This window comes from Acomys minous (genome assembly GCF_964271855.1).
Source record: "Acomys minous genome assembly, chromosome: 19".
NCBI lineage: Eukaryota > Metazoa > Chordata > Mammalia > Rodentia > Muridae > Acomys > Acomys minous.
In genome coordinates this window covers 36295083-36320125 of record NC_140499.1, presented here as the reverse complement: position 1 = coordinate 36320125, position 25043 = coordinate 36295083, and the positions used below count along the sequence as shown (strand labels likewise).

Genomic DNA, 25043 nt, shown 5'->3' with positions numbered 1-25043 from the left:
GAAACTGGCTTTGCAGTCATTTATGATGCAAGATTCAGAAGATATGGATTTCCCCTCAGGGTTTCATGGAGAGCCAGTGCAATCAGACAATTTATTTGAACATTACACTCCTACGGCAAAGTGAGGTAACAGACCTGACCTGGCTTCCCAACTCTCTTTCACTTTGTACTGATAGGAGCTGTCTGACTACTTCACTGTGGTTATCAAATGAACTTCACCAGAAACAGCATGAACATTTCTACAAGGAATCATCAGAATGTTTGATGCCCTCTGCCAATCCCAGCTGATGTCAGAACTCTGAAGTCTGAACCTGGGTTTAGAAAGTTTAATCCCCCTGACACATCACTCTGCTTTTGCCAGGATGCCCTTGAAGTCAACAATTGATGAAAGTAAAAACCAACTGCTAGAATTGAGTAACTAGCAGCCGACCTTAAATGTTATGTTGACCCCTGTTGTTTTCTATGGTCATAGAACTGAAGCATCCTGGTAAGGAAGTTTACTCTATTTCCACATAATTTATGTCTCTGTCTCTATAACTCCCTTTCTTTGTCTCACTCTAGTTTTGTTTTTACTTTGGGGTGTGGTCTTATGGCAGCATTAAGGACAGCTGTAAGGACATTGCTGGCTGTCTTGTTGGTTCAGTTTGAAATCATAATTTTTCCATTTGAACTTCTGTGCGCTGGACTTTCAGCAGTGCCCCTCCACGTCAGGCTTACTTTTCTTTCTTTCTGTCTTTGGACTAAGATCAATTATACTTTTGGAGTCAGCTTGCTTTCCATGCTATGTGATCTCTTTCTGTTAACTTGTCATTTGAAACCTGCCATCCTTGCGTCTCTTTAATTTGTTCTCTGATATGTTTATGAGAATCTTTATATATATATATATATCAGATAACTGAACTGTGGAAATATATTTCTCATATTTTTACTCTTTAATTTTATTTTAAGAATAATCTTTCATTATAGTCTTTAGCCTTTAAGTAGTTCTACTGTTATTCCCGGTTTTTTTTTTAGCCTCTTGTCACTACTTTTAGTAAAATAGCACCAGAAAACTGGAGTTATCTTTCTTGTTCTGTGCTGAGAGTCCCATTTAGATGTGTTTCATGGATATTAAAGAACTCTCATAATGCTTTTGCTCTTGATGCAAATTATCAATAGATATTTTATGGCCCATTCTGTTGCACAAATTCACACAGTTGCATAACCAGTTACAACAGTCACCTGACTTGGAACCTAGTGTTAAGTGAGTGTTGCTATATTGCCATTTACCTGGGGGAAAAATGCCTTCTACCTTTGTTCTACTCTTTAGCAACTTATATATGTATGCGGTGGCATTTGGCTAGCAGCACAGAGAAATTTGGAGGCGGCTTATCATGGGCAACAAAATTCTGTACTTTGGATTCTTTTGTATCCTCTTTGCTTATCATACTCATATACCCATACCCGAGAACATTGAAGAAGGCTGGAAATTGAGAGTCATAGATGCTGCTGTGAAAATATCATCACTTATGGTAATATTTTTTCTGGGAAATTGGGAAGCCTTGTTACACATAAACACACACACACATACACACACACATAAATATCTCTTTTAGTTGGTAGTTTGAAAGAGACTATGCTTTTATTTAGTGCTATATATACCAAGTAATAGTATAGTTTATGTAGTCAACATTTTAGTTAATCATTAACATGCTTTATTGTCTATTAAAGGACATTGCCTGTAAGGCACTATTTCTAAAGTTAATTACATGTTGACAACACCAAAAAATTAACATTCCTAAAGGAATACTTGAGTAATCGTTCAGATGCTTAAATATATTTGATGCTTCTCAAAAAACCTAGACTCACATGTTTTCTTAAACTCATGTGTATAAATCATTCAATTATAAAATTCTGGCACATATTTAACTTTCCATTGTTTCAGTATCTTTTTCTCTTCTTAGGTAGTTTCTAAGCTTCCTGTACTCAAAACTATATTCTTGTACCCAAAGAATTTGGTTGACATTCATCAATATTAACTGTGTTAATAATTAACTCAAGATTATTATAATTTTATTACAAGTTTACACAAGTGTTATGCTGATATTAAAATTAATTATATTTTAATAGTCAGAAAAACGTAATTTTAGTGGTATTTATTTCTATTTTTCATATCATTTTACAATTACTTGTGGAACAATTGTAGAGCTTGCAGTCCTCTCTGCTTTTCTGTTAGTGTGTTGTGAAATCCTATCTGTGAAATCCACTAGAAAGTGACACTGTGTATTCATGAGCAGAGTACATTCCTTTTTTTAGCAGAAAGTGTGCTGTATGACACATTCTCCTTGACATGTCTCAGAGATTCACATAGTTCAAAGACCACATCTTGGCATCTACTGCTAGTGTTGTCTGTCTCTAGATCCAGGGAGCTGAGATTATGATTTTTATGAGAGTGCTAAAGAAAAGCCATGTTCTCTTCTACCAAAATGTGCTTCTGTCTGGAAGCGTTGTGGCTTTTGTGACAACAAGAAGGCTTACAGAGTAGACAAAGAAGAACAATAAATGTTTAGAGAAGACACAGCATGATATTATAGAAGAGGCAGACATGGCTAGTATGCTGCCAAAAGATGGTGATGTCCCCTTAGTATCAGAAGGATGCTGAACAGCTGTCCTATTCTCATTGCAGTTTCTGTGACAATATGCCCTGGCAAAAGCAACCTAGGTGAGAGAGTGTTTATCTTAGTTCACAACAAATAATACAGTCCATTATTCCAGGAAAATCATGGCTGGGATCTTGATGTGCAATCAGGAGCATGCATGCTTATATTTCCCGAGATTTCTGGGCCAAAGTCAGAAAACAGGGACATCTACATTAAGGTCCTATATTCCTCCATCAATTAATATAATCAAAACAATTTCCCAAAGACATGCTCACCATCCAACATGATCTAGACAGACCCTCTTTCCTAAGGTGATTCTAGCATGTACATAGTTGACAGTTAAGCTAATTGTTAAAAAGCTAACATGTTTTATTTTGAGTCCAAAGTTTGCTGAGTTATCCCGGTTTGGGTTTCCTTATGCCTCACTTTGTTGACTGGACAATAGAGAGAACGAAGTTGAAGAAGTGTCATTTTGTAGAGAAAGTGATATATCATCATCCTTGAGTAGTTCATGTATCATTAGATTCCAAAGTATCCCAATACTTATCTACTATCAATATAAATGTATTCTGAAAGCATATAGTTGTGAGATTTGACTTGTATCATCAAATGTAGTATAGAATTATATAACTGCATATTGCTGTCCTTTTACATGGATATGTGTGTGTGTGTGTGTGTGTTTGTGCTTGTGTGTGTGTGAACAAATTATGACAGTTGTTTCAATGATCATTCCACTGATTGACAAGCATCTACTGAGAGTTCAATTGATAAGCATTTTGTTTAATATTTTTACAGCCAGTATGGCTCTATTTTGATGATTATTTGTGTTTTAAATAATTTATCATGGCTTTTAGTTTCAAATTTTATACATTTCATGGAGAACACTTATAGATTACAGATATACTATGTATTTCAGCATTTAAAAGACCTATATAGAATTATAATTTACATTTGGTCCATTCATATTTGACATTGTATTTTGGATAAATAATTTCCTAGTCTTATTATAACTTTTTCACTGACTCATTCTTAGTATACTTCCTTCCTTAAGGATGTCTGTTATTTATTTTTTCCCAGAAGATTCATCTTTATGTTACAGAACATAATCATAGTAATTGTTTTAAAATCATTGACTTTAGATTGAAACAATCTCATTTTACATCTTAGATTTTGTTTCCCTCAATGAGATAGTCTCATTTGCTTTTTTTCTTTCTTTCTTTCTTTCTTTTTTCTTTGTTAGTCAGGTATTTATGGTTTGTATCATGAGTATTCTGGGTACTGTGGTGAGGTGATTTGAATAAATGAGCACCCATAGGCTCATATCATATATTTGAATATTTGGGCCCCACTTGGTGGAAAGGCTTGTGAAACATTTGAAGGAGGTATGCCACTGGGCACCATTTTCATGTTCCAAAATACTTTTGTTATTGCCAGTGCCTTCTCTCTGCCTTGTGGTTTAGGATCAGTATCTAAGCTTGCAAGTGTTTCTTTCCTCTGCTGTCATGAACTCTAACCTTCTCAAACCCTAAGCCAAATTAAGTACTTTCTTTTATAAATTGCCTGGTTGTTTATCACAGCAATAGAAATGTAACTGACACATGGTCTCTTTAAAAGTTCTAATAAGAATATAGAGTATGTTTCACTGTTTTAAGAGTCATGTTGTGAATATATAAGAAGAAACAATGTATTTATATTTGTGACATATATTCAAGAAGATTGGTGGATAAGAATTATCAAAATTCATGATAATCACTTTCTAAATGGATTTAGAGATTATCTTTAACAATTCTCATTATTTTTTTAATGTATTCAATATAAAATTTTGAAACACATTAAAGCTAAATTGAGATTAAATCTGATTTAACGAATAAATTTGCAATACCTTATTAATTGGCGGCCAATAGAATACTTAAACTAATAGAGATAGTGGCCTTCTAAATTGAATTAAAGCACTGTTACCAGCAAATAAATATTTATAGACACTATGTTTATCAAAAAAAGAAGGAGCTATACTCACACAAGCAAAGGATTCAAGATGGCAGCAAGCAGTGTGGACTGTGTTTAGAAGTTCCAGTAGACAATTCAGAGAATTGCACAGAATTCTGAACCAGGAACACCGAGGTTCCCACACCACTGCAGCAGGAGTGCTCCACAGTTCGAAGGGACCAGGGTGCCGAGGACCTGCATGTCCCTGCACATGGGAGGAATGCGGATTTTCTCAGAGCAGAGCAGAGCAGCAGCAGCAGCAGCAGCAGCAGACACAGTGACGGTGGCAGCAGCGGAGGCTGAGGTTTGCAGCTTGGAGGCCTCCGGCAGGGGTGATTGGTGTGGTGGCCAGTGGGAGTTGCTTCGGGAGAGGGGACTCTGGGCAGGATTTGGGTCATGTGGTGCCCAGACCCAAACTGGACACGGTGGACAGTTCAGCCCCTGAGTCCCAAGCTCAGCTCAATGCGCCGTTCCCCTGCAGAGATGCTAGCTCAGCTCAGCGCGCAATTCCACTCATCGCACAGTTCCTCTACTGTGACGCAGCTGAGTTCAGCATGCAGTATCGCCGGAGGCGCTAGTTCAGCTCAGCCCACACTTCTGCTGCTGTGACTTAGACTGAGGTCAGCAGGCAGATTCAGCCCAGAGCCCATAGCTGGACTTGCCAAGCAGTTTGGGCCCAGAGATTCTAGCTGAACTTTGCATGCAATCGTGGCACTGAGACTCTGGCTGGACTCTCCGTGCAGTTTAGGCCCGGAGTCCCTGGCTGAATTCAGGGCGCAGTGTGGGTACACTAAGCTAAGCTTGGTGAGCTTGGTAAGCTAAGCCCGTGAGACTCTGGCGGAGCTCGGCGTGCAGTTTGGGGCCAGAGTCCTTAACTGCGCTTGGTGGACAGTTGGACCCAGAGACTCTAGCTGAGCTTTTGGCGCAGTCCTGGCTCAGAGACTCTGGTTGGACCTGGTGCGCAGTTTGAGTCCAGAATTCCTGCTGAGCTTTGCAGAAGGTTCGAGCCCTGAGACTATAACTGACCATGGCAGGTGCTTTGGGTCCAAAGCCCCTTACTGAGCTTGGTGTGCAGTCCCAGCCCAGAAACTCTGACTGGACTCTGTGTGCATTTGGGGCCCAGAGTCCCTAGGGGAGCTCAGGGCATGGATTGGGCCCAAAGTCCCTAGCTGAGCTCGGCAGATGGTTCAGGCCCTGAGAATGTAGCTGAGCTCGGTGCGTGGTTCTGGCCCAGTGTCCCTGGCTGGACTTGGCAGGGGACCCAGAAGGCTGTGGACAATTTGGCCTGACCCAATGCTCATTCAGAGACTCAGAATGATTGCAGGACCCACAGTACAGGGGAGCTGAGGATCACTGGCTGTGAGAGTCCAAAACGACAAGGCTAGCCTTCTGCCATCTACACCAGTGAAGCAGCAGTGCTCTGGCCTAGGAAAATCATGAGAAAACAGGTGAATCTATCATCAGACTCCCTCCACCCAACTCTGGAAGCGACTCAACAAAAACATAGACAGCAAGATATCTAAAGGACAGCATAAAAGCATACACACACACACACAAAAGCTGAAAACAATATGGCATCTCTAGTTTCCATCTATCCCAAAGAAAACAACCCAGAGAACTCAAACACAATGGAAATACAAGAAAATGACCTCAAATCCTTAGTAATGAGGATGATAATGTAGGAAACAAATAAAATTCATAATCAAATGAAGGAAGATGCAGCCAAACAGGTGAAAGACATAAAAGAAGCACATAGAGTGGAACTGGAAAATTTTTAGGAAAATACAAACAACCAGATGAAAGAAATCAATAAAACAGTTCAAGCTCTGAAGACCTATAAAGATGCAATGGAAGAAACTCAGGAATATACAAACAGTCAGATGAGAGAAATCAAAAAATCAGTTCAAGATCTGAAGATGAAAATGGATTCAATGATAAACACACAGACAGAAGAAAAACGAGAACATGAGACCTCAGAGAAGAAGGCGAGCAACACAGAGGCGAGCTTTTCTAACAGAATCCAAGAGATGGAGGAATGAATTTCAGGTCTAGAGGATACAATCACAGATCTTGAAGCAACCATTAAAGAAAATGCTAATTCTGGAAAAAATCCTGACACAAAACATCCAAGAAATCAAGGACACTATGAAAAGAAGATATCTGAGGATAATAGGCATTGAAGAGAAGATATCAGACTCCAAGGCCCAGAAACTATTCTCAACAAAATCATAGAAGAAAATTTCCCCAATCTAAAAAAAGAGATGCCTATAAACATACAAGAGGCCTACAGAACACCAAATAGACTAGACCAGAAAAGAAAAACTGCCCGTCACATAATAATCAAAACACAAAACATACAGGACAAAGAAAAAATATTAAAAGCTGCAAGGTAAAAGGGCCAAAGAACATTTAATGGCAAACCTATCTGAATTACACCCGACTTCTCAGCAGAGACCATAAAAGCAAGAAGGGCATGGACAGAGATCCTGCAAACCCTAAGAGACCACAGATGCCAGGCCAGACTACTTTACCCAGCAAAACTATCAATAACCATTGATGGAGAAAACAAAATATTCCATGACAAAAACAACTTCAAACAGTACCTATCCACAAATCCAGCTTTACAGAAGGTACTAGAGGGAAAACTCCATCCCAAAAGGACAAGCTACAACCAAAACTACTCAAGAAATAGATAACTATACCACAGCAAAAACACAACTACACAAACGCTAGACTGGAACCAACATCAAAATTAAGACTCTTAAAAGTCAGTGGTCATTTATATCTCAACATCAATGGTCTCAATTGTCCAATAAAAAGACATAGACTAACTGAATGGGTGCATAAACAAGATCCAACATTCTTCTGCATTCAAGAAAGACATCTCACCCATAATGATAGGCATTACCTCAGGGTAAAAGGTTGGAAAAAATATTCCAAGCAAATGGACACAAGAAGCAAGCAGGCATAGCCATTTTAATATCGAACAAAATAGACTTTCAACCAAAATTAATCAAAAGGGATGAGGAAGAGCACTTCATATTCATCAAAGGTAATGTCAACCAAGATGATATCACAATTCTGAACATCTATGCTCCAAATAAAAGGGCACCCACATTTGTAAAAGATCTGCTAATGAAGCTTAAACCACACATCGATCCCCTCACAATAATAGTGGGAGACTTCAAAACCCCACTCTCACTGAAGGACAAGTCATTGAAACAGAAACTAAGCAGAGAAATAACTTCATTAACCAATGCCATGGGTCAAATAGATCTAACAGATATCTATAGAACCTTTCACCCAAACAAGAAAGAATATACCTTCTTCTCTGCACCCCATGGAATCTTCTCCAAAATTGATCACATCATAGGTCACAGAGCAAGCCTCAACAGATACAAGTGGATTGAAATAATACCTTGTATCCTGTCAGATCACCATGGTCTTAGGCTGCAATTCAACAACGCAAATAACAAAAAGTCTACACATATGTGGAAACTAAACAACTCTCTGCTAAATGACACCTGGGTCAGGGAAGAAATGAAAAAAGAAATCAAGGAGTTCCTGAAATTCAATGAATATGAAGGAACAACATACCCAATTTGTGGGATACATTGAAAGCAGTGCTAAGAGGAAAATTCATAGCACTAAGTGCCTTTAAAAAGAAATTTGAAACATCGCACATAAGCATCTTAAGGACACAACTGGAAGCCCTAGAAAAAAAGAAGCAGAAACTCCCAAAAGGAGTAGACGTCTGGAAATAATCAAACACAGGGCTGATATTAACAAATTAGAAACTAAGAAAACAGTACAAAGAATCAACAAAACCAAGAGCTGGTTCTTTGAGAAAATCAACAAGATAGACAAACCATTAGCCAAATTAACTAAAAGGCAGAGAGACCTTATCCAAATCAACAAAATCAGAAATGAAAAGGAAGACATAACAACAGACACTGAAGAAATACAAAGAATCATAAGGTCCTACTTCGAAGGCATATATGCCACAAAATTTGAAAATCTAAGGGAAATGGACAATTTTCTTGATCAATTTCACTTGCCAAAATTGAGTGAAGAACAGATAAACAAGCTAAATAGTCCCATTTCCCCTACAGAAATAGAAGCAATCATTGATAGTCTCCCAACCAAAAAAGGGCCCAGGGCCAGATGGTTTCAGTGCAGAATTCTACCAGACCTTCAGGGTGAGCCAATACCGAAACTCTTCAAGCTACTCCAAAAGATAGAAATGGATGGAACATTACCAAATTCATTCTATGAGGCCATAGTCATACTGATACCTAAACCTCACAAAGACCCAACAAAGAAAGAGAATTTCAGACCAATTTCTCTTATGAACATCGATGCAAAACTACTAAAAAAAAACTTGCAAAACGAATATAAGAACACATCAAAGATATCATTCACCATGACCAAGTAGGCTTCATTCCAGGCATGCAGGGATGGTTTAATATATGAAAATCCATCAATGTAATCCACCACATAAACAAACTGAAAATAAAAAACCACATGATCATCTCTTTAGACGCAGAAAAAGCATTTGATAAAATTCAACACCCATCATGTTTAAAGTTTTAGAGAGATCGGGGATACTCGGCACTTTCCTCAACATAATAAAGGCTATATACAGCAAGCCAATAGCCAAAATTAAATTAAATGGTGAGATTCTCAAGCAAATTTCTCTAAAATCGGTAACAAGGCAAGGCTACCCACTCTCTCCATATCTCTTCAATATAGTACTCGAAATTCTAGCCAAGGCAATAAGACAACAAAGGAGATCAAGGGTATCCAAATGGGAAAGGAGCAAGAAAATTATCCCTATTTGCAGATGCTATGATAGTGTACATAAGTGACCCTCAAAATTCCAACAGAGAACTCCTACAGCTGATAAACACCTTCAGTAAATTGGCTGGTACAAAATTAACTCAAAAAATTCTGTAGCCTTCATATACACAAATGACAAGCTTGCAGAGGAAGAAATTAGGAAAGCCACACCCTTCACATTAGTCACAAGCAATATAAAATATTTAGGAGTCACTCTAACTAAGCAAGGGAAGGACTTGTTTGAAAAAAAATTCAAAAATCTGAAGAAAGAGATTGAAGACGACATGAGAAGATGGAATGATCTTCCGTGCTCATGGATCGGGAGAATTAACATAGTAAAAATAGCCATCTTACCAAAAGCAATCTCCAGATTCAGTGCAATCCCTATCCAAATACTTACACAATTTTTTAAAAACATTGAAAGTTCAATTCTGAACTTCATATGGAAAAACAAAACAAAAAAACCAGAATAGCTAAAACAATCTTGCACAATAAAAGATCCTCCAGAGGAATCTCCATACCTGATCACAAACTGTACTATAAGGCAATAGTAATTAAAACAGCATGGTACTGGCACAGCAACAGGCTGGTTAATCAGTGGAATCGAATTGAAGACCCAGATATGAATCCACACACATATGGTCACTTGATTTTTGACAAAGAAGCCAAATCCATTCAATGGAAAAAGGATAGCATCTTCAACAAATGGTGCTGGTCTAACTGGATGTCTATGTGTAAAAAAAATGCAACTGGACCCATATTTGTCACGTTGCACAAAACTCAAATCCAAGTGGATCAAAGACCTCAACATAAAACCAGAGATACTAAGTCACTTAGAAGAAAAAGTGGGGAAGAGTCTGGAACATATTGGCACAGGAGACAACTTCCTGAACAGAACACCAACAGCCCAGACATTAATGTCAACAATTAATAAATGGGACCTCATGAGGCTGAGAAGGTTCTGTAAGGCAGGAGACACTGTCAACAGAACAAAGCGACAGCCTACAGACTGGGAAAAGATCTTCACCAACCCTACATCTGACAAAGGTCTAATATCCAAAATATATAAACAACTCAAGAAATTAAACACCACCAAACCAAATAACCCCATTGAAAAATGGGGCTTGGAACTGAACAGAGAATTCTCAACAGAGGAATATCAAATGGCTGAGAAACATTTACAGAAATGTTCAACCTCCTTAGTCATCAGGGAAATGCAAATTAAAACAACTCTGAGATTACACCCATCAGAATGGCTAAGATCAAAAATTCAAGTGACATCACATGCTGGCGAGGATGTGGCGAAAGTGGAACACTCCTTCATTGCTGGTGGGAATGCAAACTAGTACAGCCACTTTGGAAATCTATCTGGAGCTATCTCAGAAAACTAGGAATAGGGCTTCCGCAAGACCCAGATATTCCACTCCTTAGAATATACCCAGAAGATGCTCCAGCACACAACAAGAAAATTTGTTCAACCATGTTCATAGCAGCCTTAGTCATAGTAGCCAGATCATGGAAACAGCCTAAGTGTCCCTCAGTAGAAGAATGAATAAAGAAACTGTGGTACATTTATACTATGGAATACTACTCAGCTATTAAAAACAAGGAATTTCTGAAATTTGTGAACAAATGGATTGAGCTAGAAATGATCATAATGAGAGAGTTAACCCAGAAGCAGAAAGACTCAAATGGCATATACTCACTTATATCTGCATACTAGCCCAAGGGGCATGTCCTATGAAAGTCTTCACTTACCAGGAAATTGGGACAGAGGGGAGGACATCCTATCGGGACTCTAGATGAGAGAAGCATGGGAGAATAGCAAAGTAGAAGGATCCAGAGAGTCTTAGAAACCTACAAGGAGAACATTATGATAGGCAGATTTGGGCCCAGGGGTCCCGCTCAAAAAACGGCACCAGCCAAGGACAATACAGGTTGTAAACTTCAAACCCCTACCCAGATCTAGCCAAGGGACAGAACATTCTCCACATTTGAGTGGAGAGTGGGGTATGACTTTCACACGTACTCTGGTGCCTCATATTTGACCATGTCCCCTGGATGGGGAGACCTGGTGGCACTCAGAGGAAGGATAGCAGGCTACCAAGAAGAGACTTGATACCCTATGAGCATATACAGGGGGAGGAAGTCCCCCTCAGTCACAGTCATAGGGGAGAGGAATAGGGAAAATAGGAGGAAGGGAAGAATGGGAGCATATAAGGGATAGGATAACCATTGAGATGTAACAAGAATATATTAATTTTAAAAAATTTTAAAAAGAAAATATAAAGAAAAATGTATTTGTGATATATAGCATATTTATTCTAATCTATCCTACAATTTCCCCAACCATTTTTATTTCATGCCTTTCCCAACATCATGCCTTTTTACAAAATACATTTCTAATTCATTGAGTGAGTAAGCGTTGCCTTTATATGGACTGATGTAGAGCCGTTTCTGGAGCCAAAAAAAACTACCAAAGACCATACATTGCAGGTCCATGATTCTCCAATCCCCAGTAGCCATGAAATGCCAATAGCTCCTGAGTTGGGGTTAGGGACTCTCATACAGATAACCAGAGCATCTGTGAGTTCAGAGGTGCAACTGCCTGTACATGTCTAGAAGACACTGTTTTTCAGCAGTCTTCTCCCACCTATGTGTTTTATATCTTTCTTCCCCATCTTCTGAGATGCCCATTCAACTTGTGGTAAAGGGGTTGCTATACACCCTACAATATTCTCATACCTCCAACTCTTTTTCCCCATTTCATCTTTATGCATTACTAAAATAAAACTATTCATATTAAAATTCCAATGTTGTTTTGATAGGCCTCATTATTTGAAAGTATGGGTCTTATGAAATTTGAAGATCTTTTCTTCATATTAATGAAACTTCAAGATACAAAGCCATTTTCAGATGAAAACATTACAGTGATTGACACAGGCTTCAGTAACATTCCTGTTCGCCTGTATTTGCCAAAAACGAAATCTGAAAGACAGAGACGAGCTGTAATCTACATTCATGGTGGTGCCTTTACCTTGGGAAGCTTCAGTAAGTATATTTGTTTTAATTAGATCACATTTATTATACAAAATGACACTCTATGCTTTCTCTTGACCTTGTTATACTTTCACCTGCAATGATTTCATTTTTCCCTTGAACATTTGAGAATAATAATTATATTTGTCTTTTAACTAATAAATGTCATTTTATGCTTTTTAAGTGAATTGATTTTTACTGATAAATTTTGTCATTGTCAGCCATGCTACCCACAGAGGAAGAGGATGCAGGCAGTCTTGATGAGAATTGATATAAGGGGGTCAGGGGGTAGGGGAGGAGAGCTCTCTCTTTCTGAGGACTAGGGGAGTCAGGAGGGAGGAAAGAGTGAGGCAGGGTAGGGCTGGGAGGAGACAAGGCAACAGGCTATCATCAGGATGTAAAGTGAATAAACTAAAAATAAAAGGGCCTATATAAAACCATAAAAGTGTGAGCATTAATAAAATTTAAAAATAAACCTTTTCATGAATCAGAGTCAGAGAATTAAAAAAATAAGATTTTAATCATAATAAATTTACCCTTTCTGTTACCACCTTTATATTATCACTACATTAATCCATGATTAATTTCTGTAAGAAATTACACAGATGAAAATATATTGATATATTTTAGGTACAACTAAAAATTCCACTTATGTTCAGAAAAGTAACTTAAAGTTCATTTGTAAAGGTATTAAATATGAATGGCTTTATTTAAATGTCTAAGCCTCATACAAGGGAAAAAGCTTATTTTCTAAATTACACCAAGAAGTGTATTTAGTAATTTAAAGTCCCCTTTAAAAAGCAAAGGAACTCTAAAATATCTTTGATTATTGTGATTATCTGAATTTATGACTATTTTAATGATGGCTATAATATTATCTTCAGCTTACTTTTAGAGCTCTGATTTCAAGCCAGCTTAATGGATATGACAGTAGTTATGTTGAGGGAGTCAATGCATGCACTTTTTTCCTCTCTTGAAAAAATATAAATCCAGAAAAAGAATAGTTTGTTAGTACTAAAGCCTAAAGCTTTGAGATTATGATCTTCACCATTATTCAGCGGTCACTGTGTGCATAAGCTTACCTGGAGTCGTTTCTTCCTGCACTGCTCAGCCCCATGCCACTTCCTGAAGGAACTGACCCAGAAAAGAACAGTGCATCATGCTTTGAGACTACAGTCACAGTAAGTGAGCAACACAATGAAACCAGGAGAAGTCAACAGGTCACCAGAACACAACAAGCTCCTTTCATTGTGACCCAATGGATTTTGTCTTCTGGCCTAGCATAGGAGTGATTTAGTAGATAGGAGATAAGGGAGGTCTTGTTACTCTGGTGGAATTTGCTTATACGTGGTTACAGAGTGTTGATGGCAAGGTTTTCATCAAGCAACCACAATTCAATTTTATGTTATGATTCATAGATCTATGATTCATAAATGAGTTGTCATTGCTTGGCATTTACAGCTCGGTTCTACATTTATTTCTTTCGTTTCAGAGATGCTGCCCTATGATTCCGTGAACCGAGAGACAGCCAACAAACTCAATGCTGTTGTTCTGGCACCAGAGTAAGAAGTAACCAATCTTTATTTTTGTGGTCCTTGCCATTCTAGCCTTAGCTTGACTTACAGTCAAAGGTGGCTGGAGCACTGCTGGGAAGTTGTGGTGTATGAATTTCTTTTAGCAGTATAATACTAATGTGGCCTCATGAAAGTCAAATTTTGCATTAATCTGTGCCATGGTAGAAACCTGTGCACTGCAGCAGAGTAAGCATCTTTGCCAATAAAGCAGTGGTAGCTCTGAAAACATGCAGCCTGCCCAGAGAATATGCCTATAGGATACACCCATCACACCTGAGGAGTGTTAGGCATTATGATAACAAAAGCAATGTATGTTAGAATTATTCTTGGGTCCAGCAAGATTAGAGCTAATTCTTGGACCATTCAAACATTTCAAGAACCTCCCAAAAGATAACTCTTAGTATTTTATGATTTTGCTCAAATGTCTAACAATATATCAGATATTTGAAGGCATGCCTATTACTTTGTGACCTACTAAGTGTAATCTATATTTCTTGGAGAAAATTAGTCTTTTCCTGCCAATTTTATAGTACAAAAATTGGTTTACAAGACTGTAGATTTGTGCTGAAACAATGAGTAATTTCAAATCTTCATGCTTATTAAATGAAATTCTACAATTCTGTGGAATTTTGATCTAAATAAATTTCTAACTAAACGCAACTACCATCACTTGGCCCTCAGATTTTCTGATTTTGAATTGCTTGAATGAATTATCTAACCAATGATCATGAATTGCTTATGAATCACCCTTTCTATTGAGGGCCTGGTGAAGCTTACAGACTTTATGAAAGTGAAGACACATCCTTTATGATTCTTCTTCCTATAGAACCATTACATCAAACCTTCTAAGCCAGAATCTACTTGCTGTTTTAAAATAGAAGTTATTAGTAAGCCCTGGTTTAGTTGATGGGATTAAAGGTGAAAGAGACAGACAGACAGACAGACTTGAGGGAATGGAGAGGTAATTGAATGCACAAGCTTAATCATAAGTTCTTTATTGTTGGTTTTTTTCCCCCTTGATTTACCTCTAAAGCTACCGACTTGCTCCTCAGTATTTATACCCAGCTGCCCTCGAAGACTGCATTTCTGCGATCAAGTTCTTTCTCCAGGATAATGTTCTTGCAAAATATGGAGTGGATCCCAATCGCATCTGTATTTCAGGAGACAGTTCCGGGGGTGCCTTGGCAGCAACAGTGACTCAACTGGTATGTTGTATGTATCACATATTTTTGAAACCAGAACAGTTTAGTACTAAGACAAAAAAATATTTTTGTTCTTGTATTTGAATGATGTTTGTACTGTAATATGTAAAATATAAAATAACCGGGAACGTTTATTCTTTTTGCATGCCTTGGCTTTTAGTTGTGGCTTTAATTAAGTAATGTTATATAAGGATTTCATAATATATTGGTCTCTCTGTCTGCTGTCTGTCTGTCTGTCTGTCTGTCTGTCTGTTTCTCTTTCTCTCTCTCTCTCTCTCTCTCTCTCTCTCTCTCTCTCTCTCTCTCTCTCTCGCTCTCGTGTGTGTGTGTGTGTGTGTGTGTGTGTGTGTGTGTGTGTGTGTGTGTGTGTGTACTGACATTGAATCCAAAGCTGTGGAATTGCTAAACAAATGATCTACCATGGATCTATATAATTACCTCCTTTTAACCTCTTCTCATCTCTAGTTAAGCCCCCTAGACTGAACTTAAACTTGCTCAGTAATGTGGCTATGCCTTAAACTTGCAATGGCCCCATACCACACCCCAAGTACTTGTACTAGAACTACACCATACAGCCTACCTTATCATACTAATTAGGAAAATACAGCAATGACTGCAAACAAGTATTTATAATATGTTTTACTATGTTTTACTGTTAGTTTTTCTGAGATAAATTATAAGATCTATTGTGATGTTGGTATCACTGTACTTGATTTGTATTAATTACTTTCATGCCTCTCTGACTAGAAGACCTGACAAGAAGGAACTACAGAAAAAATGAGCTATTAGGGCTTACGGTTTGACAAGGTACAATATATCATGCCAAAAAAAGCCATGGCATTGGTTGCAGTTTATCTCTCAATGGAGCAGGAGGCTGAAGCTGTTTGCTTACATTTCTCCAAGACACACAAGAGTCATGAAAAGGGCCCATGAAAGAACGGTGCCCAGTGACTTGTTCCTCCTGGAATCAGAGCACAGTCACAATCAGAGCAAACAAAACAAATGTTCAGCATAGTAAAAGTTGATGTCATGACACTAAAGAGCCACTATGTAGAATCTAATGAGCTTGCCACTGGCCATGCAGCATGACTCGTGTTCTCAGTCTGGCTTAACTCCATAGCTGTTGCTGTTCTTCTTGGTAACCGCATGTTACTGACATCTCCAAAATGTTGTGGTCTCCACTGTAACTGGTCTTAGTAGTCACCGAGAGAGCCTTTCCTGTGCTCTCTTCAGGGGCACTGACCCTGCCATTGGTGCCAAGACTCAAGCTCCTTCTAAAGCTCCTTCAGTCCTTGGGCTTCTACTTCCACTTTAGTTTCACATTCATCAATAGCCTCCCGGGGCCACTCATGGTGCGTGCCAAGCATTAGGTGCTCTCCGTAGCCCAGCCATTCAGTCAAACATTGGTACTATAGAGGAAACTATAAATTACTGATTCAACTGCCAATACAAAGTTCATCTTTGGCCCTATCTGGACCACAGGTGAGGAAATACTTCCAAGAATATTGAACTCAGTGATTCTAATCTCTTCTTAGTCACAATGACTCTCCAGCCCAAGCTACCAGAAAAACCAAAAGTTTCACTTTAGTCTAAATTCAAAATATCACACTGATAGAAAGTCTTTGAGAGATTTTCAAATTTCTGAGCAAATATTGCTTCCTGGCTTGATCCTACCAGCTTGCTCAGTCTACTTTATCATGTCATATAGTACCACACACCCACCCACGGGCTGTATTGCTCACAATGAGATGCAAGCAGATCAATCACTAGTTAAGAAAACACTCCCAAAGTTTGCCACAAGCCAATCTTACAGAAGAATTGTCCTAATAGTTCTCTCTTCTCAGATAACTCTAGTTTGTTCTGAGTCACAAAATGTATCACGGTATCCATCAAATACAGTGTTTGCTGCCCATATATTATTGCATGTTTAGGCCTTGCTGGTGGGTGGACAGGCCACCAGGAGCCACATCCTTCACAAAAACTGTCTCCTCTTTTCCCAGCAGCCACCACCTACCAATAGCTCCATTGAGAGAGGAGAGACTATGAAGTCAAACCTTTATTGACGTTTAAGGACTGACATATATTATTTGATAAGTGAGTTTAACCTTCATAGACACTAGAAATAAAAGCATTCGTATACTTCAACTCATTTTCACAGGAAGTGCATAACCACATTTATACGTCTCTTTGGGTTTTTTCTTTCTTTTAAATTTTTAATTAATTTTATCCTTTTTTTTCCTACATGTGTGTCTGTGTTCCATGTGCATGCATGCTCACAAAGACCAGCAGACTGTACTCAGCAGAAACTGAAGTTACTGACAGTTCTGAGCCACCGTGTAGGTTCTAGAAATCAAAACTGACTCCTCTGCAAAAGCAGAAAGTGCTCTTAACTGTTGAACAATTTCTCCAACTTAGCAACCTGTCTGTCATTTACAAAAATATATAATACTTTTTACTGGAAAAAACAAAAAGAATTTATAATTTAGTACTTCTAAAACCTATCTAGTAATAGCATTAACTAATTGACTTTTTCGTTCATAATTATGTTGGTTGGCCAAAGATACTGAGGTTCATTGGAGCTGAACCTTTAGGACACCACCAACTTCATTAATGATTTTTCTCTTCATGTTTTCTTTCATTCCTTTTTTTTTTCAATAATAAAATTTAAAATCTGGGAGGTGGTGCAGTCATTTAATCCCAACACTCATGAGTCAGAGGCATCCAGATAAGGATTTCCTGTTGTAGGAATTCTTCAAAAAATCATCTCTCAAGGTATATTATACTCTTAAGCTTATGCATGTCTGCATAGGCTCTAGTCTGTTCAACTTCAAAAATTCCTAAGATATACAAATGTTTCAACATGGCCTTTATTATTCTATAGTAATTTTTAGAACTAAGTTTGTATTCTTATTGTAATGTAATATTATCACATTCATTCCCCTCCTAGCTATCATAAAAAACTGTCTGTGCCCTTCCCAATAAAAATGAAGTTAAGCCAAATGTTTCTCTTCTGAAACTAAAATGTCTTATAATTAAAGGAGAAGAGGTCATGAATTGTGAGGCAGTGATGGGGAGACACGAGAGGAGCTGTAACTAGAAGCTAGAACTTAAACTAACAGATGACAGGATCTCAAGTTTATTCCTTTAGACACCAGCTGGTCTGTTCTTCAGTCTTTTCTCTCTTAAGAAATTGGATATTGACAACAGGTATCACAATTTTTTTTAATGTAAGAAAGTTTGTGTGCTGCTTCAGGAGCTCATGGTGTTTTATAAGAGTCTTGTGTGAAGCAGAGAGATGGGTAAGGTGAGTCCATAAAAGTGGCATGAGTCATCAGGACAAGGCATGATCTTCAGCATCCTGAGGAGCCCTGAACAGACATTTTAAAATGTCAGTTTATGCTTATGTGCCCTTATACACAGTGCCCTTTATAGTGTGTGTGTGTGTGTGTGTGTGTGTGTGTGTGTGTGTGTGTGTGTGTGTGTGTTGTCACTATATGTTTTAGGCATGTCTTGGCATGTGTATTCCTATGCCCATGTGGAGGCCTGTGATTGATGTTGCACAGCCTCCTCCATTATGTGTCCAACTTATTTGTTGAGGAAGGGTCTCTCATAAAATTCAGATCTCACTGGCTTGGCTGTTCTTGCTAGCCAGCTTGCTTTAGTGGTGCCATTTCTGCCTTCTCAGTCTGGAGCTGCAACCTGCAGGCTTGCTTCACTGTCATGGAAATGGTTCTGGAGAGCCAAACTCTACCTCTAATGCTTTGTGATGCAAGCACTTTAACTGCAAATACATATTCCCCAACCCCACAGAGGCCAGTGACACACCAATAACAACACTGTACCTTACATGCAGAACCACTGGTGCCTGTGGCTTGTGCCTGGATATGTATTTTATACTTAGCAGAGGAGTGGCACTGAGCACACACTATGTCACTATTACAGCTATTGTATTATTCCTATTGCATGATGGACGTGCACATTCCATCAAGAGCTGTACTTTGAGCTTACTGCTGAGTAAGAAAGGATGTTGTAAAGGAACTAGGGTTACGCATTTTCTCATTGTCTTTACTTACCCTGTAGGTGACTAAGATGATAGGAAGTTACATGAGGAAGGAAAACTGTGAAGGTGTTCATTTGCTGCAGCTTCTTCACTTGAAGCAAGGTCTGATTCCAGTAGAAACTGAGGCTACAACACCTTCAGGACCTTCAGGGCTTTTTTAGCAACTATCATTCAGATCCAGAACAAGGACTCAGAATTCTGGTGGATTCAAAAGGTCCTGGGAGTAAAGCAAAGTCTAAAATGGAATGGAATTAAATATGCTATGGAAATGGCATACCTATTGGGGGTGTTACATACCAACATGGGTGAAACACATATCTTAGCTCCTCTGCTCATATTCATGATCCATTGTTCTGTTATGTTCAATTGCACAGAGTTACGTATAAAAGAAAATATTAAGAATTTTACATTACAGCATCTGAGACTTTACGCAAGCATGAGGCTCTTCTGGATGCAGGACTTTCAACAATCCCTAGGTGGCTCTTGACACACATAATAAGCTCTAATGTACCACCAGCAAAAAAAAAAAGTTATGACACTATTCATAACCAGGCCATTGAAAATTAATATAAAAATTTAGAAACTACATATAAAAATAGTGGACATGAATTTCACACAGAACAAAGAGACATAGAAAGGAAGGATGGTTTGAAGGGAAAAAAGGGAAGAAACAAATGGTATAATTATATTATAAACTTAAAAATAAAAGAAGTAATTAAAGTGTGTCACTTCACTGGGGAAGAGTATTACAATTTTAGTATTGATCTTGTAGATCACTAGGTTCATATACTTTAATTGTAATGTTTTGTGAAGTTTCAGAATGGAAAGATATGTTGTTGGATATGATGTCATTTTCTGTATCCTGAATTAAGAAAGAATTATTATTTAAACAATTTCAGCTTTGTCCACATCACAAGGGTAGTGTTATAGGTTATCATATCTTATCTCTCTTTGAACCTTTGCAAATTGGTTTGAATCATTTTTGAAGGAGTAATATTCTCAGTTTAATCATTGCCTTTCAGTCAGTTTTTACGTAGGATGAGAACACGTGCCAACACCTGCTCATTTTCCAGGTGGCAGCATCCATTCTGGGTGGTGTCTCCATGTGGTACCAGTGCTTTTTCCTTCCCTGAAGGCTTACCTTCTTCTGTAAGTTTGTATGGCACTATGATAAATACCCTTAATGGCACTGTCTACATTAATCACAAGACATACTTGTCAAGCAGCTGCTACCTCTGTTCAAATATTGCTTTTATGATTGCAGTGATTACATTTCTTATGTTTTCAAGTATAAAGAGCTCAAAATAGTATCAGTTTATCCATGCCTGAATTCAGAGCTTGCAGAGGACAGAAGTAGGCGCTGAATGCTCAGGTCCTGTGGAAGAACAGGCGATGTTGTTGACTGATCCATTCCTCCAGCTCCAATACTGCATATATTTTTAAGGCATCATATGACACACAGACTTTAATGTAAGATGGGTTGAACATTGGTGCATTGGAATTGAGGCATATTGTGACTCTTTTTCTAAGATGTTTTCATATACAAACATACAGTTGCACACGTATGGGCAAAAGTATCTATGATACTTTTTACCAGACTGATAATCCTATGGTTATGGCCAGTATAGAATAAATCATTAGACATTTTATACTCCAGCTAATGGAAGAAGATTAAATTTGACTTGTCTTGAAATAAGATGGTTAGAGACATTGTATTGTAGATTAGCAGACATATAAAAGGACATGTATGGCTATAAAGATTGAAATATTTGTGACAAAATATGTTATTAAATTGCACAGAGCAACTATGCAATTAATGGTATATTTTAGATTGATCTCTCTGTACCCCCACCTCCCTCCCTCCTCCCTCTACTCAACCATTGCTGGGTCTGCTTCTTCATTTCCTTAGGGTGTCACTAAAATGTATAAAGCTGCCTTCAAGAAAAGTCTAGAAATAATTCAAGCAACTTATGACACAGTGGTCATTATATAACTTTTTGCATCAGTTGACCTTTCTAGCTGAGGAGACAGGGGATAGCCACCCAAATGCAGTGTTTTCCTTCCAACGTTCTGGTACAGGGCAATGAGAGAGAAGGTCTTCAGGTTAACATAAGATTTAACGCCACACATTGACTCTGGGATAAGAGTAACTACTTTACCTCAAAGCATAGGTGCGACCTTATAAAAGTCTATGAGATGTGAAAGACTGCAAAAGGCAGAGGTTTTGATAACATGTCTCCCATGGGGATCTTTCTGATCAAGGCAGACCCCATGATTCCTCTGGCTTGTTGATGGATAAAACTTTATGTCACTTTCTCCCCCCTAGCACTGAAGGCCAGGCTCCCACTATGCCCAGGTCTGACTTCAGGCTCCAATCCTTAGGCTTATTCTGGCAAGGATTTACCAACTGAGCCATCTCCCCAGGCTCATCTTTCCCTTGCTTCCTAAGTGTCGTCTTCAATATCTCAATGAACCATGAAAAGCATAAACTGAAGTACAATCTTCCTATCCCTCTAGTCCAACCAGCAGGGGTTAACTAAATTGGGAACGGTGTCTGCTTGTACACGGAAAAACTATTACTTACCTTGGCCTCAGTTTCGCTGTTGTGCTCACTGCTACTCACTCTCTAAACTCTCTGAGACACTGCATTTTATTTGTAAAATTACAGTTACAGCCCCTGGGAAGGATCAAGAGCCTGAAAAGATTTTCTTAGGAAAAATTTCTTTCTTTGTTTTTCCTATGAACTTGCCGGATTTGTACCTATTGCATAGGTATTTTGGACCTGGTCAGATACTTTTTCTTTTGATATATTGTTGAGATTTCAACTAATCCTCTCACTCTATATAAATAAACTTCTCTGATGAGGGCCTAGCCTTGACCTCAACAGATCCCAAACTTTCCTGTGGAGGGCTGCAGGTACAGCCATGTGTGGGTATGGCACTGCTGTAGAAGCACATGTGCTGCCTATGTTAGGGCTCTTCAGTGCCCACTGTAGACTCCTGAAGAAAGCAAGACTAGAAAATGAAAGCAAACAGTCTCCTCAGAGCTGCAAACTCAGGACACTTCCCAATTTCAGTGAAGACTTATAACAGACAAAATGGTCTGTTCTGATTCTGCTGTTCTGATTTCCATAAATTATTCTTTGTCTTTTCTGTCATGCTATAACACTAATAAGGTGGTAAGGTAAGACAGGTAATAGTATTGTTTTCAACATATATTAACAAGTGGTTTTGTCCAATTGAATAGGTTTATGGCATGCTGCTTTATTATTTTCATGGTTGCAGCTCCTTTAGATTACTATATGTCAAAGACTGTTGTAAGCAAGCTGGTCACAATACATGCCTATGTCCAGATTGCTTGGGAGGCTGATTCACATGGGCAGAATGTTCTAGGTAACTAAAAATAACTTTTCACCAGAAACTAAACAAATCTTTAAGCATAGTCTTTCTGTCATCTTCAGTAAGACTCTTCAGATCATGGTCCCCTTTGGTTGACATGTGTGAGTAAATGTGTGCAAACAGGAGAGTGTGCACCATTTACTCACTGAAGAAGATGGAATGTTTCAAACAATGAGTAATTGTTATGAGAGTCATCATTAGACACTGTTTTAGTTTTGTACATTTATTTACCTCAGGTTACTAAAACAAAATTACCAATTATTTTGTTTAAAAGCTATTGAATAATTAGCACTCATTATATCTTTTATTTATAGCTACAGGATGACCCACAATACAAGGACAAGATTAAGGCACAAACCTTGATATACCCTATGCTACAGACAATTGATACCTTAACACCATCTTACCAAACATATAAACATGGTCCCTTTCTGTCAAGGAGAACAGCAATTAAGTTGGCATGTCTATATATAGCAGACAATAACAAATTACCCGAGACAATACTGAGAAATAATCATGTGCCTCAAGAATCAAGACATCTGTTCAAGTTTGTTAACTGGAGTGACTTTCTTCCAGAGAAATACAAAAAGAACCATGTTTACACTGAACCAGTTCTTGGAAATATAAATGCTTCTCACCCAGCACTTTTGGATAATAAAGTATCACCTTTATTAGTCAATGACTCTCAGTTACAGAGGTTGCCACTAACTTACATCCTCACATGTGAACATGACATCCTAAGAGATGATGGACTTATTTATGTCACACGACTCAGAAATGCTGGAGTTCCAGTCACTCATGACCACATAGAAGATGGATTCCATGGAGCCATATTATTTGCTACAGCACCACTTCATTTACAATTAGGTTTAAGAGTAAGAAAGAAATATATAAGTTGGTTAGAAGAAAATCTGTAAATCAATGGTATATGTAGCTAGACAGTCACTCTGTTAGCAACATAATTTCTGCCAAGGGTTTTAGTTGTGTGATGTACAAACAGAAATTCAATTTCCTCAGTGTAAATTAGATTACTTTTTGGTTTTATTCATTTCATATGAAGTCTATATATTGTTTAGTACTAAAGTTTTCTGTGTATTGGAGACCAATGTTAACATCTTCACTATATAGATCCAAAGCTTAAGAATTTGAATCTTAGCTAAACTTTAGAAAGATCAAGCCAGGTTTGGACCTACTAATTGCCTATCTGATAAAAAGTGATCAGTCTTGGAAACATATACATGCAAGTAGCACTAAATCATAAATTTATGTGTGTATATATACATATTTATATACATGTTTACATATATGTATATATACACATTAATAGGGAATTAGGAAAAATATATCGGTTGATTTCAGTTTTGAGGAGGAAATGGAAGCTGAAAATTATGCAAGCATACTTTATTTTAATTTTTCAAAAGCTGAAACTTCATTCACTCGTAGGAAATGATTCTTAATCCAAAATGATAGCTATCCAACTACGGAAGTCATATTTATTTGTAGTATTACTTTTATATTTTGAAGGGATTCATTAGCCTACATAGAAGCTTCATACCTAATCTAAGAAGGTGTCTGAACTGATGATATCCAGGCTTATGTGCCCCTGTTGTTATAGGATCCACACCTCTGTCAGTAGCAACAACTGCATAAATAATTGCATTTCCTCAGAGAAGCACTAAAATCTTTGTCTGGTGTCTCGGTACTGCTGCTGTTTTCATATGGTTGTATTCACACGTTTTGTGCTTTTGCTTAAAGCTGAGCAAATTTTAGAAAATTATGTATGTTTGATAAATTCACTTAATAAAACAATTCTTATCCTCATTACTTGCATTAATTTTTTTTCTTGAAGTGTGAGCATTTTTTTTTCTTCTTAATAGCAATCAGACTGCTGGTCTCTGTGACCTTATTATATGAGATTTAAACATTAAATTATTATTGGTAAACCAGAAAAACTTGGTTAACATACTTCTCTGTTGTCATCTGACCCAATAATAAGTGTGAATATAAAACGTCTACAGGATACTTTTTGGTTTTGTTTCTGTCTTTTTATTTATGAAAGATAGGGATCATTAATCAAACTGGCTTAAACCAGAACTGACAAAGTTTTTCTCATGTACTTTATTTGATACATGAGATATTTTTATGTATTGTAGGCATAATGTTAATGTGGACTGTGTAAAGATTCAAATGCTGGTTTCTGTTCCTTCTATATCTTGTTTTTATCCCTGTTCTGATAATCTCCTGTCTAAATTTAGCTTCCCAATAGTCCCAAGATATGTCAATAAAGCAGCTTAACAGCCAATCACT

General features: G+C 37.9%; 1 protein-coding gene across 2 annotated transcripts; it reads left to right on the top strand.

Moving 5' to 3' along the window:
- The first annotated feature begins 218 nt into the window (after window positions 1-218).
- Window positions 219-24557, top strand: LOC311590019 (arylacetamide deacetylase-like 2). Of its 2 annotated transcripts, none has more exons than XM_084768791.1 (5): window positions 219-486; window positions 12292-12514; window positions 13995-14064; window positions 15110-15281; window positions 23051-24557. In XM_084768791.1, the coding sequence occupies exons 2-5, from the start codon at window positions 12310-12312 to the stop codon at window positions 23651-23653; spliced, it is 1050 nt and encodes a 349-aa protein (XP_084624917.1). In that variant the 5' UTR covers window positions 219-486; window positions 12292-12309; the 3' UTR covers window positions 23654-24557. The 2 variants fall into 2 exon arrangements, with proteins under 2 accessions (XP_084624917.1, XP_084624916.1); XM_084768790.1 differs by lacking the exon at window positions 219-486 and adding an exon at window positions 1297-1510.
- The last annotated feature ends 486 nt before the right edge of the window (window positions 24558-25043 follow it).

What these genes read in the sequence shown, in the direction of transcription:
- LOC311590019 (XM_084768790.1), top strand. Translation starts at nt 1,373, where the DNA reads ATGGGCAACAAAATTCTGTACTTTGGATTCTTTTGTATCCTCTTTGCT. An exon ending in GCTGTTGTTCTGGCACCAGA is followed by an intron (nt 14,065 to 15,109) that starts GTAAGAAGTAAC and finishes TTACCTCTAAAG; the next exon opens with CTACCGACTTGCTCCTCAGT. An exon ending in CAGCAACAGTGACTCAACTG is followed by an intron (nt 15,282 to 23,050) that starts GTATGTTGTATG and finishes TTTTATTTATAG; the next exon opens with CTACAGGATGACCCACAATA.